General features: G+C 33.1%; 1 protein-coding gene and 1 long non-coding RNA gene across 3 annotated transcripts; both read left to right on the top strand.

Moving 5' to 3' along the window:
- Positions 1 to 10,984: 10,984 nt before the first annotated feature.
- LOC110685711 lies at positions 10,985 to 11,728 on the top strand. The gene has a single exon (XM_021862237.1). The coding sequence runs from the start codon at positions 10,985 to 10,987 to the stop codon at positions 11,726 to 11,728; it is 744 nt and encodes a 247-aa protein (XP_021717929.1).
- Positions 11,729 to 12,967: 1,239 nt separating this feature from the next.
- On the top strand, positions 12,968 to 14,572 carry LOC110686081. 2 transcript variants are annotated; one of them, XR_002504147.1, is made up of 3 exons: positions 12,968 to 13,411; positions 13,646 to 13,720; positions 14,313 to 14,572. It is a non-coding gene; the product is annotated as an uncharacterized LOC110686081 (long non-coding RNA). The 2 variants fall into 2 exon arrangements; XR_002504149.1 differs by having other exon boundaries at positions 12,969 to 13,411; positions 13,649 to 13,720.
- The last annotated feature ends 353 nt before the right edge of the window (positions 14,573 to 14,925 follow it).

The following is a 14,925-nucleotide window of genomic DNA, read 5'->3' as shown; positions in this document are numbered from 1 at the left end:
TAAAATGATACCCAATAACCATACACGATAACAAATTATCAGAACGGGTATCCGAACCATTATGGTTATTGGATTGGGTCCCTAATTTTTTCGAAACGGTTACGGATCGGGTTTTCGATTTTTCGGGTAGTTTTGCTCAGCCCTACTATGTAATATCAACTTTGTGGGATTTCGATTTACAAAGTGAATTTGTGATTACAATCTTAATTTTGGTACGAAAATGATATCTATTATCTAATTGATGTATTCATTTTCGATCATTGCTTAGCTAATTTACTTATTTTTCTGATTATTATCGCTGGTTAAGGGAATTAAATCAGATTTAAAATATTGAAAAAAAATTGAATAAATGCACCGGGTACCCGGTTCCTACCACTTTCGGGACCAGCTCCATATATGCTGGACCCGATTACAACTAGTTCCAAATCCAGTTCCAATATCAAACCCGGTTCTAACCAGTTCTAATTCCAAGTCCATTGATTTTGACCGGGAGCGGTAGGGAATTTTTTAACTCCTTGAGCCCTAATGTGGTTCATGCTTTTAGGTATGGCGGTGTTCCAAGGAAAAGAAGCTAGAGATAAAAGAGTCGCCAACAAGTTTTAGAAACTTGTAAACCGTTCATGGGTGTGAAGATTACACCCCATTCACGATCACGGAGATCGCTAACTCCATAGTGGTCCGGAACTATGACTGGATATTCGAGGATGATGATACGAATCCAACCTAAAAGAGATGTGGTCTGTTATGCTAAAATCTCCTCTACTCTGTTGAGTATTACTCGTAATAATATGTTGTTACTCTGCTAAAACTTGATGTCCTCTGCTCTGCTGAAATCTGATGTTCTCTAATTGCTCAGAAGCTCAAAACAACAAGACTTTACTCTTATATGTCGGTAGCCACACAATGTGGGCATGTGACCAACTATTATGGGGGTTACTTTGTCAAAACTATAGAGGTTACCCGTTCAGTGTTATAGGGGTTATTTGTTTGGTATCATAGGGGTTATTCCATCAGCGCTATAGGAGTTACTTTGTTCTTTTGCAAGCAGTTATTCGGTGAGGCTAGTCGCGCAAAAAGCGTAGTGTACTGTTTTTTTTTTTTTTTTTTTTTTTATGATTAGAGAAGTGGAAGTTGTTCGGAGGATAGTCCCAAAAAAAAATGCATATAATTGAAGGATTTTGAGTGCTATGGTGAATTGTTGATAAAGGAACTATTTACCCATGCTAATGCATTATATATTATACGCGAAAGAAAATAACACAAAGTGAAATGTTAGTACTGTCTTAAAAAAAAAAAAAAAAAAAAAAAAAAAAAAAGTGAAATGTTAATAGTAGTTATTGCACCCTTGAAAAAATACAAAATAAATAAATAAATAAAAAATAAAGGGGATGGGTAGTTATTGATTTTTTTTTTTAAGCTTTTAAAAAAAACATCAATAACTTCCTTCATAATAAAAAATTAAAAAATAAAAAATAAATAAAATAAAAAAAACCTAAAATGCATGAGATTTGAGTATTGGGGTTTTGGAAGCTTCACGTTAAAACGACTCTTAAATTATATATAAGATTTACATTACAAATTCCCTTTAAATCTGCAAAAAGGACGTGATCAAGCAATAACAATAAATCATAAATAATCAAGCAACATATGATTAATACAACAATCATTATCATAACAACAACATCAAAACATCGTTAGTAGTAAGATCTTAGGCATTATATACTAAACGGATTAATAACAAATCCTAGCATGTCACTAATAACCAAATCAAAGCATTATCCTAAACATGATACTAGAAATCATAAAACATCCTAAACATGATACTAGGAATTAAAATAATATTGTAAACATAATTTCTACTCCAAAATCAAAGAATATTAAAGAGGGCAATCGAATTATTACTCATTTTGATGCCTCAACCTTCTTGCTATCAAAACAATACACACGTTAGTAAACTTCAAGAAAGTTAAACCAATGAAGTAAATAAATTAACTATGAATTGAAATATAGATTTGGGACCAAACCTTCAGAATTATCAACCTTCCACATCGAGGTCAAAGGCAACGTCGAGGATGGCTTAGAGTACTCGAATCTCGTGAATGAGGAATTGTGACTGATTTTGGAAGAGTATCAAGGATGTGTTTAGGCTAAGGCTAAGAACATGGGATTAAAGAAAGATGATGGGAATTAAGATGGTTGTGATGATTGTTGATGATTGAAGCTAGGTGATTATAGCTTATGATTGATGGTTCTAGCTGATTTGAAAACGAGGAAAACGACCTCAATTTATAAGCAAAATAGAGAGTCTGGACGATCAGAAAAGATCAGAATTTGGAACGGAATAAAACAGGTTTCATTGCGGGGCGATAAACCTATCGCAACGCGACAGTGTCCATCGTGGCGCGTTGGTTCCGTCGTTCTGTGATGGTTTCTAAGATGATTAAGTCGTATGGATTTTGATTTCCAATAGAATTCGGTTATCGAAATTTATCCGGACGTCTTTTAATTTGATCGAGATAAGGACTATCAAACGAGAAGCTTTATTAGGCTTCGAACTCTTTTGATCTTTATATTTTCGAAAGGATAAATTAGAACCATCTAGAGGATTATAGAAGCTCCTAATGAATCTTAATTGGTTTAGGATTGGAAATAAGGTATTTGGACCCCCACATGATCATTGGGTCGTAGGTAAGGTGGACCTGGGTTCGGTTTGAGCTCGGTTTAGTATTTTGGCCATAACTTGTTCGCTTTAAGTCGGATTCGGGCTTATAGTATATCGTTGGAAATATCTTTTCAAGTCCCATCCAACTAAGCAATTATTAGACTGGGATTATGGACCAAAATAATCTGGTTTGGACTTTTTTATAAGTTGACACGAAATGAATGATTATAAAGGACACGAAATTAATTATTTTGGGTTTAAAGGGACAAAATGAACGATTTTGGATTAAAACATTTTAGATAAGGTTAGAAATATGGTCAAGGCTTAAGGAAATTTCACGAGATCCTTCAACTCTTTACCAAACTCATTAATCAAAGATGTGAAAGGTACTCATCACTAGGTTTTGTTTTTGGGGAGACACAATCAGGTGTCTACAGGTACCTGGTCTTGCTCACCCTTAATCATTATCCAACGAAATATTCTAATACAAATATTAGATAAGCACAATAAGAAATAGGAAAAAATAACAACAAAGGTCTAATCTATGGCTTGTCTTTTCTAAAAGGTCTCATCTTTTGAATAACTTAGGGTAGTCCTAACTATAATGATTTTTTCTCTAAACAGTCCCATGTGACTTGTTACCTATTGAATCGGTAATTTTTTCTAATTAAAAAAACTTATGCTCAATTTCTCTCCTTTCACGCCATAACCACCAAAAAGTCCAAAATTCCTCTCTCCCACATGCAACATAACCACCAATCCACCAACTCCATTCTTCTTCTACCTCCCATCCTTTCATACTCTCCAGGCTCCAGCACTTCCTATCCACAACATAAAAACCACCTCGGTTAAATAATTTTGTAAGAGTAAATCGTTTCTCGCAAAATCATGAGCATGGTGGGGTGGCATTTGGATTTACGGTGGTATTTTGTGGTGTACAGGTTAGACGACAGAGGTCAATGTGCGGCGAGGTAGGTTAGATAGTGATGGTTTCGTGATGTAATTGGGTTAGATGGATGGTGGTTTTGTGGTGTGGGTGGTTGGCAGTTTTGTAGTGGGGTAGGTTAGACCAATGGTTATGTGGTGGGGTGGCAGTGGGTATTACTTTTGGGTAGGTATGGGAGGAGAAATAAGGGAGGAAGAGCAGTGAAGATTTTTATTTATTTTTTTAAATAAAGAAAGAAATGGAACTAATGAAACAATGCCACGTGTTCTATTTAACTGATTTAGCAGGTAAGTTCAAGTCACGGACTGTTTAAAGAAAGTATGTGTAATAGTTGGGACTGTCCTTAGTTATTCAAAAGTTGGAACCTTCTAAAGATGGTCGCCTATAGTTGGGACCTTTGTTGTTATTTTTTCCTAAGAAATAACAAAGTGAGTTTTATGACCAACCATCATTCATTGCATATGTAGTCAATATCATAATTTGCAAAATACATCAGCACCAAAAAAAAAAAAGGCAAAATACAAGAATTATTGGATTTATTGAGAATAGTCCATGGATCCATGGGCTTTATTACGAGCTAGCATGTGAACCGCCAAGCATGCCCATAAAGGCTCATGGTTTGGGCATGTTTTTGAAATTTCAAACCTGGTCCAACAAGGCCCACTGATATTGGGCCACCCCGAGAAGGTTTAAAGCTCACAGGCCAAACTCATGGTCCGGCCTAGCCCGGCCCAGAGCCATTTTTACATCCATGCACCCATTAATTTGTATTTATCTTTATTATACTGTTATCACTCTAACCATGTTAATACAAGGAGAATATTTATATATTTTTTTTAACAAAAACAAGATGGGAAATATCTATGTTTAAAACATATCTATGTTTAAAAAAAAAAGAAAAAAAAAAAGGAACAAGTGTCAAGGAGAGCAAGGACTAAATATTGGTTTCCAAATTTACAATGTCTAAAGGACCTTTTCACTCTATTTATTTACTTATATTTATGTATTTGAAAAAATATACTGAAAGAAATTAAGGCATTTATCAAAATTAATTAATTGGTACTCCTTGACAAATTTGGAAAGGTTGAAGCCATTGATGAATTTACACACCTTTACGTGGTTTTAACTTGGGATAATTGAATTGTGATTGATTGATTTAGTGTATATATAAATGTTTGTGTGATCATTAACGCATTATCTAGGTATACTTAGCGAAGGGTTGAAAGATGAAGTTAGGAGAATGGCCCAAATGAATCATTATTAAACTTAAAGGTATTATGAGTAAAGAGTGTAAAAGACAGTTTTCCGATTGGATTGTTATTCCATGAGTTGGTTGTGGCCTATCACATTTACTTCGTAGTTGAGTAGAGCTATCAAGCATCAAGATGCCAACATTGCACACTGTTAGAGGACCAACTCAACCATCAGCTTAGACTGATAGTTGAAGCCCATGAATGTATTTTATACTCTATCACGCACCCTCACACGAGAGCCCGTTGGAATTGAAGTGTGGATGCAACACAGGCCCTCCTCATACCCTACGTTTAATATTCAACTTGAAAGTGGAGGGGATGAATGAGATTCAAACCCGTGACCTTTGTGTCACGTAGGCCTCTTAATAGTTCGATGTCTACTACAAAAGGGGAGGGGGTTGAATTGTAGACTTTAGAAAATAGTGAACTTTTTGCGGAATTAAACAATGTAAGATAAGAGAGAACACACGAGATAGGCTTTTCGAATATTTTCACTATGTAAAGACTCTTTTACAAAGGTGAAGCTTCGGCCTACACTCAAGTTCCTCTAGGAACTCAAGTACCCCAACTACGGTCCCTCTACCGCAGCTTAACTCTCTCACTTGATTCGACTCTGAATCACTTACAACTCTTTAACAAACTCACTCAAGTCTCTTAGTTACAAATCTCTCAAACACCAATCCCAAATTACAAAATGTAATTACAAGACTCTTCTTAATGCACTGGAGAAGATTAAGACAGAAAGGAACTCAGCAATCTTTTGTATTGAACGTAAATACTTTTAGAAAACTTAAGCTCTAAAACTGAATGTTTTTCGTTGTTCATAAATCAGAATCTGTTGCATGAATTTTATAGAGTGATGGGAAGCCTCAATCATTTTTCCCACTCCTCCCATAACCCACGTACACCTTAACTTGGGGAGTAAGTCAAAAGTGAACGTTGATCAGAGAGTGAGGAATATGATCTCCCTGGCTTTTCTCCCAAGCATCAACGTGCTCCTTAAAAAGTAGGTAACCAATTTTACTTGGTCAAATAAAATCAGTTAGAAGATATTTATTTATTATTTAAAAAGATAAAACCTTAAATAATTATTTAATTTAAAAATAACAAACTTATCTTTTAATTAAACAATTATTTATCTTTTATTTATTTACAGAAAATATATCTATTTAAAAACTGATTTTATTTAATTCTTTAATTAAGGAGTAAAACTGATTTTATATTTTACGTTAAAACATTTAATTCCTTACTGAGTTCCTCTCTGCACATAAAAACTATAATGCTTACAGAGAATTCTATGGAGTGGAATTTGCTCTTCTTCTTCTTGAAAGCTTGCATACGAATATCGAAGCTTCCAATTCAGTTACTCTTACTCCGGAACTATTAGTCGTTAATGCCTGAATCTTTTCGTTCTACCAAAGACTATCAAACTCCATTAGTCAAAGTTTGTTTGTTTGTCAATCATCAAAATACCAAGAGAGTCAACAACTTTGATACCATATTAAAGGACCAACTCAACAAAAAACTTAAGCTGATGATTGAAGGCCAGGAATATGTTTTATATTCTATCACACACAATTTTAACACAAACTAGCTTTTGTATACAAATTTTGGTAAAACATTATTAACATTATACAATTTGTTATCTCTAATTTGTAACTCTTGAACAATTCACACTTCTATTCTTCAATCTTCTTTGAAGCGACAAGTCATTTCTAAAAATTGCTTATTCATCCAAATCATTCTTTGAATTTACAAAAAAAAAAGGTAGTGAATTATGCAAATTTGATAGTGGTTTAGTCTCCGGAAGTTGATTTGCAGACTGAAATAATTAGGGGTGAGCATGAGGCGAGTACCCGAACTGTCAACACTAACGGTTCGGATACCTGATAATCAATATCACTAAAAATGATATCCATAAATCGAACCGATAAGTTTGGGTATCCGGACTTCGGGTACCCGAATTTTCGGATCGGTTATCGGGTACCCGATATGATTTCCAATAATAATAATTAAACTTAATAATGTAGTTATTATGATATCTTTCAACACTAATTAACAACAATACCACATGATATTGACAAAATTATTAATTATATTATTAATCATTCATATAATAAAGTGATTATGAAGTAAAGTAAGAGTTTAGATTTTGGATAAATAGATTTAAGTAGGAAAAAAAAAGAAAAATTAGTTATCGGATCGGATCGGGTAAGCGTTAATTTTAAAACAATACCCAATAATCATATCCGATAACAAATTATTGGATCGGGTGCCCAAACCGTTAATGTTATTAGATTAGGTACCCTAAATTTCAAATCGGTTATGGATCGGGATTTCATGATTTCGGATAGTTTTGCTCAGCCCTAGATATAATAACCGTTAGAACCCAAACTGGGCTTCAATAGTTTTAGTGGCTCCGTGTGATTGAGCCCAAATATTTAAAGCCCAATTAATATTCTTTGATTTGTTAAACCCAATACGCTCATCAATAACATAATACTAAAACAGACACCATGAATGACACGTGTCACTTTCTGGTGCTGTTTTTCCCTTCCAAAACCTTCCTCCCTTTTTAGCAAAAATCTTTTACTTTTGGAATATTTGTATAATACAATTAAAATAATTCCCTCTAAAACCCCCCCCCCTTTCTAGCAAAAATCTTTTATTTATGGAATATTTGTATAATACAACTATAATAATATATTATTCGTAATCTTAAATAGTATCTTTATAATAATTGTATTCCTTTTTATTTCATGTTATATTTACTTAAAATAGTTACACAAGACTTTGTGACCTTTTAATCAAGAAAGAATAAGCTATAATTTAGAAGTTCGAAATATGGTGGAGAGTATAAAATAACGAAGCCAAAATTACAATATTAACATTAAATTACCATTATATAGTTGTTCAATTGTGGGGTTTTATGGTGTTGATTTGAAATCTTATGAAATACTAATAATTGAGTTATTTTTCTGTTAAATATTTCTGCAATAATTTTTCTAACTTATAAAAAAAAATTCCTTAAAAAAATCTATTAACTATTACTAAAACAGGTCATGCTTACATCGATCTTTTTGGACATATGTCAAGCTAATATTAACAAAATTCCCGTCAACAGGTTTAAGGTTTTTTTTTTTTTTTTTGGAAAAATTATTCTACTTAAATTATTTTTTGGAAGTACATTGTATAGTATTTTTTTTTTTAACTAATTTCCATTAAAAAAAACCATATAACATCTACACTGTATAGTTTTATTGGTAATAACATGCATCATTAATTTAATATAATGTACACTATTTTTAAATATTTTCAATACAACTAATCAAAAATAATACGGATTATTTAATTATTTTTTTTCTTAGTTGTAGTTTTAATAATTTTTGCATTATTTCACATGAGTTGCCTCATTTTTATATTATATCACAAATTAATTATGGAAAAAAAGATTAATACTACCGTACATCATATGGACACTAATCTAGTTATTTTTTAATTGTCCACAATTCCTCATTACTTCTTCTTCCTTGTTCACTTGTTGGCTAGAGTGATGCCCCAAATTATTACAATTAATTATGAAAACATTAATTTTAATTTTTTTTTGCTAATACTTTTGAAGACAATGGTTAATTTGAAATCAATTCAATAACAATGTCAAATTTTATAAGATGATAATACTCACATGGATGTAGTATATTTCAATGATGAAGAAAACAAAATAAAAATTTCATTAATTCAAAAACATAGCGAGAATAAATCATATAATAGTAGTTTATGATCAAGTAATTCCTCATATAGTTTAACCTCAATCAAAGAATATACGTTATACAATAATAACAATAATAATACATAAATCATTTGGTAGGCGATAAACATAATTGAGAAGTACTATATGCATTGTTTATATTCCCTCTATTCCACAATGATATTTCTGTTTGAAATCTTTGACTTTTAAAAAATAAGAGATCTAGTTTGATTTGTCTTCGTGAGTACATTATTACGGAGTAATATCTAACTTTTATAATTTTTGCTAGAGTGAGATTAAAGATATTTACGGTCAAAGATGGATACTTGCATCGATTTACGTAAACAGAAACATCATTCTAAAATGGAGGGAGTATTAAATCATATTTAACACCATAATCTAATTAATCAACGATGTGCTGTCGTCTAATCTCTCTTCTCAATAGTAATACCAAAACTTGGACCGTTGAAAGTCAACACAAGAAATTATTGAATTGGACAAATTTATTTATTTATTTATTTTTTTTTTTTTTGAAACCAGGACAAATTTAATTAGCATACATCATGTATGTAATAGTAAAACATTGATAATTTTATGGTTAATTACATATACAAAAAATCAACTTCAATTCGGCCACAAAATTCAAGATTTCATGTAATGTTCTATTAAAAGAAGTTTAATTACTTAAAAAAATTAACAAAATCACCAACTTAAGAAGCTCAAAAACAAGGATAATTTAATTAAAGATATGCAAAAAATGATCATGATGATATACTAATTTATTAAGATAACAAAATTGTTCATAATATTGATAATTACAATCAAATTAGCAAACATGAAATAAGGTTACAACAATGCTTCCAAATCAACGAGATTTTTCAGCAAAAGAAGGAGAAACAAGGGGAGAAAGAAGAGGGATAGGATCCTTATTCTGATAATATGAACTCAAAGAAGATGTTGTACCAACAGCTGATGACGACGACAACGACAACGATGATGATCCAAACAATAATTTTGGAGTACCTTCGGACTTGAATGATACAGAAGGTTTAAGCTGAAGAGGCCGAGGCGCTCGCCGTTGTAACCTACTCAATGCCCTTCTAATTGGCTCGTACTCCTCCTTAGGATCATATTTTTTGAACCCTGGAAATGGTGATGAGGCTTCCTTTTCTGATGATCCCATTGATCTTCCAATATTAATCTCAACTTTAATTACGATGTCTAATATAAGATTAATGATATAAGAAGTATTACAACAATTTTATGTTCGAAGATGAATAGATATTTAATAGTAGTAGTATAAATTTGGAGTGACATTTAAAGGTAACAAGAAGCATGTGATGCATGGATTGTTTAAGGATGTGATAATAATAGTAAAGGTGAATGAAGAGATGGAGGAAAAAGGGTGGGTGTTCTGACTGGTTAGGCAAATTAAACGAAAGAAAAGTTGACACGTCACAGTAAATTATTATTATTATAGAGCTACAAAGACGGGTGATGAGAATCGATCTCGAAAACAAAGCTTTAACCAACTGAATTATCCCTCGCTCTCATTATAATTATTATAAGCTAAAGTTAGAGGAATATCATAGAGTTCATAAAAAATTTTGGGTGTATTGTATTGTAGATAGTTCATGTGGGGGAGATTGATGTTGGTGTATAGTACCTAAAATTACATATGATTTTTAATTTCTTGTGTAATTTTTATATCTTACTATACTATTTTCATGTGATAAGGGGAGGAATCAGTGCTTATTCTATAAATGTGTAAGAAACTAAGAACATGATATTCAGTGACATACTCTGCTCTACCCACATGACAAATTGACAATTAACATGCATCCCCCCAAAACAAGAAAAAAATATCACCTTTGTTTAATAATCTTATGCCTTATTTAATTAGATGATCGTTTTATTAACTCTGTAATTTCTACTGTATAATATACACCCTGTATGCCTAAATGTATATATAGCTGGTCAATAGTACCATATTTGACAAATATGATAGATATTATAGTCATGATTATATTTGTCGCCGATTAGGATAATATTTGTATATATCTTGTATCCTTATCGTACTAGGTTTTCTAACATGATTAGGACTAGTCTTGTAAAACTATATATATATATATATATTAATTAATGGTTCACACTCCAGATTGAGGAGTTTTCCCGAAATGTAACATGGTATCACAGCTCTAGGTTTTTCTATCTAGCTTCCGCAATTTTTATCTGTTTTCTTGCTATTCCATTATTAAATTAACGTTTTTCAAGATTTAATTGATTCCCGTTTTCCTTCTCTGCATTAAAGACACAAGTTGTCACTTTAATTTGCCTTTTATATAGCAAGTACAACATAGTCTCATCTTTGCGCCATGACCAAAGACAGTGAACATCAAACACCTCCACCACCGCCTCCTCCACCATCGACAGAGTACCATCCAGCTCTTTCCGTCAACAACATCAAGAACGTTATTCCCTTGATTCTTGATCGGGAAAAAGTTCAATATTCTAATTGGGTGGAATTATTTGAAGTTCATTGCCACGCTTTTAATGTTCTTGACCACATCGACTCTACCGTGCCGCGACGTTCCGATGTCTCCGACTCTCTTTGGCGTCGCCTAGACTCTATTGTCAAGCAATGGATATACGGCACAATTACCTTGGACCTTCTTCAATCTGTCCTTTGCAAAGGTGACTCGGCACAACAATTTTGGAACAAATTGAAGGATTTATTTCAAGACAACAAGAACACGAGGGCCGTGTATCTTGAGAACCAGTTTAATTCCCTTCACTTGTCCAATTTTTCTAATATTAGTACTTATTGCCGACAATTAAAGAGTTTAAAGGACCAACTTGCCGCCGTCGATCAACCTGTCACAGAACAAAAACTCGTAATCCGACTTGTCTCCGGCCTTATCAATACGGACTACGACACAGTTGCTACTATTATACAACAAACAGAACCACTTCCCTCATCCGAGATAGCACGTTCTCGGCTTTTACTTGAAGAAACATGTCGGTCAAACGACCAAGGCAGTCAATCTGCTTCCTTTGTAGCGCAAAGCTTAACACCGACCTCTGCTACAAATTCGACTCCAGCGCCACCTGCTTCATAACCGCATCAACAGCGGCCCGGTGGTCAAACCGCCGGCAGAGGTGGGGGGCGTGGCCAGGGTCGAGGAGGACCAGGCAAGGGAGGCGGTAAAGGTCGTGGGAGGGGTCGTCACTACTAGAAAACAGCCGTTTTTCGACGGATAAAATCCGTCGGAATCATTTAAAATTCCGTCGGAAAGATGATTTCCGACGGAATTTCTTCGGAATGGTTTGTCGCGAAAAATTTTGTAGGAAATTCTACTTTTTTCGAGGGATTTTCCGTCGGAATTAGATCAGTCGGCACATGGATTGATTTAAATTGAGAATTCGTCGCAATATTCCGACGAAATTAATTCCGTTGGTATATACCTCTTCCGACGGAATAATCTTTCTTAATCAAATACGTTTTCGACGGAAATATTCCCTCGTAAGGTCTGTATTTTTCGAGGGATTAAACTTCCGTCGGAATCTTACGATGCATTTTTTCGTCGCAAAGTTCCGACGGATTTATTTACCCTTGGAAAATATATGATTTCCAACGGAATTGTCCATCTGCAAATCCGTCGCCATATTTCGACGGATTATTTTTCCGTCGCAACAAACCTGCTTCCAGCGGATAATACCATCAGAAATTCCGTCGGAATTTCACCTGCTAATTTAACAAATTAATCGATTTTTGGAATTTCACCTGATAAAATTAAATTAATGATATATATATATATTGTAATACCCGAGATTTTAAAACCCTATTTATCATACTCTAATATTTATTTTATTAGCTTAATTAAGATTTTGTCTCTATTTTAACCAGAACAAATGTTTTAGTCTTAAATTTTATTTTAAAATGTATTTCAGCTTAAGTAATATTTTTATGTTCCGTATGTTTACAAATTTATATCAAAATCAGTATTTTTGCCCGAGAGAATAAAATGACCAAAATGCCCTTATTCATACAAAAGGACAAAACCCACCTCTTCAATATTAATTTCCTTCACGATTAAGTTATGAAGATCAAAATTATTTTACATCTCCTAATACTTGTTGCTTAATGTCTTGCTAAACCAATCAAGGATAATTGATTAGACTTTGCCAACTTAGCTTGAGTTTATCCTACTTCCTCAAGGTGTAGGTATAAAAGGGAACAAGAAGACAAATTCCACCTCTTCAATTACCACCTTCACGGTTAAGAAATAGATGGTACAAAGTCTAATTTTGCTTCTTTATGCAAATGATTGCTCATAAACCCATAATTATCATAATAGCAATTTGATCTTATCATCCTTTTCTTAATGCAATAAGAAGACAAATTCTACCTCTTCAATTACCACCTTCACGGTTAAGAAATGACTTGGGATAAGGCCAAATTTGTTTCATCCAATTCCTATAAGAATCAAATTATAGTTATCAAGTGACATAGTTAATCCTATTTTCTTCCTCCTTCTCTTGCAAGTCTTAGCAACAAACATACTACTTTCCAACCGTTAAAGAAATACCGCAATTACTGTCACCCCTCTTCTCCTACTACCGCCTGACCTCTATCATCATCGGTCAACCGTCGCCGCCCCCCGTGTGCGCTGCCTCCCCTGTACTGCCCAAAACCACCCATCCATTTATTTCATTTTGGGTGATGCGTGCTATGTTCTTGCCAAGTTAAAGATTGGTCTTATGAAATCAAGCTCTTAAACTTGTTTATATATACACCCAAAGTAAGGGACACTTTATGATTTATGTTTTGTAAAAGGATTTGATTTAATTAAATATACTTGTTTACTAGCTTTTTGAAGGAATTATGATACAACTACTTTTATCAAAAAGTTCTCAAAAAGTTACGTAACATTTATTTCTAAAGATGAGTTTAATATTGTTTTCATACTAAATTAATTAAAGAGTTTATAATTTTAATAATTTTCCCTACTAATGAAATAATTTATATTTTCAAGAAGAATCGGACCTCGGAGCTCAGTGAGAACGATAGAATAAAGGCTAACAGGAAGGTTATCAGACTGTAAATCGAGGTAACGGCTATTGCTAGTACCCGCAATTCCCTTCAAAAAATGTGTTTATAAAAGCATGATGTCATTTTTGAAAGTTGTTTATATCTCTGGATTTATTGACTTGCGGGATGATGATTGTGTTTATTAATGTACTCCAGTCTAATGATTTATATGAATGATTTTTATTGATAAACGTTGTTTTATTGATCTTTGGATCTTACGAAAGTATGTCATGAATCTATGAATGACTTATGTAAAAGTTACACAACATGATAAGTAACAGTGAAAAACCTAGTCCGTCTGGCAGTATATGTTTACAGGTTACTTTTCGGTCATGCATGTACCCATGGGGCATTAGCCCAACTATGTCGAGCATCTGCTCTATGTTATGGCACCGGCCCATCGCGGAAGACGTTCCGCCATGTCATACTTGCCAGCGACTAGCATGTTAATATGAACATTATATATATCATTATATGAATTTTATTAAATGTTTTAAGATACTCTATTCTCCCTGTTTTGTTAACTAAAATGAATTGAAATGATGTTACACTACTAGAGTAGTTCGTTACTGAGTCTTCGGCTCACCCGTTTTTATGTTTTTATGTTTTAGGTACTGCTGGGGATGATGGAGACGAGTAGTAGCGAGGATTTTACTTTCAGTTATCACTTAATAGTAGTTATAGTTTTAATTTGTTTAATTTGAATAGTAAGACTAAGCTACTTAGTAAAGTTTGAGATAAGATAGGATTTTCTATTATAAAAATTAAGAATAATGTTTGTTATAAATAGATTACTATGTTTTATAAATCAAGTTTGTTAATTAAGTATGTTTGTTGCCTTGTAAATCTCGTGAGGGATTTACGGCAGTGACGTCCCAACCGTGTTAGGTTAATTCCGCTGCTAAGATTATCTTAATAATTGAATTAGAGGTCGGGGTGTTATATATATATATATATATATATATATATATATATATATATATATATATATATATATATATATATATATATATATATATATATATATATATATATATATATATATATATATATATATATATAGATTGTATGCAGGTATAAAACATAATCCAAATTAAGTACATGTACATACTACATAAACAAAAGCTAAGCTATAGCCGGGGTACCCTGCCCTGCTCCGCCACTACTCGGGTCGTCCCTGGGGTCTCGACTCTGAGGTTGAATGGTGGAACATGTGTCGCTGGG

The sequence above is a fragment of the Chenopodium quinoa genome, unplaced genomic scaffold (genome assembly GCF_001683475.1).
Source record: "Chenopodium quinoa cultivar QQ74 unplaced genomic scaffold, ASM168347v1, whole genome shotgun sequence".
Taxonomy (NCBI): Eukaryota; Viridiplantae; Streptophyta; class Magnoliopsida; order Caryophyllales; family Amaranthaceae; genus Chenopodium; species Chenopodium quinoa.
This window is presented reverse-complemented; position numbering and strand designations above follow the sequence as displayed.

What these genes read in the sequence shown, in the direction of transcription:
- LOC110685711 (XM_021862237.1), top strand. Translation starts at nt 10,985, where the DNA reads ATGACCAAAGACAGTGAACATCAAACACCTCCACCACCGCCTCCTCCA.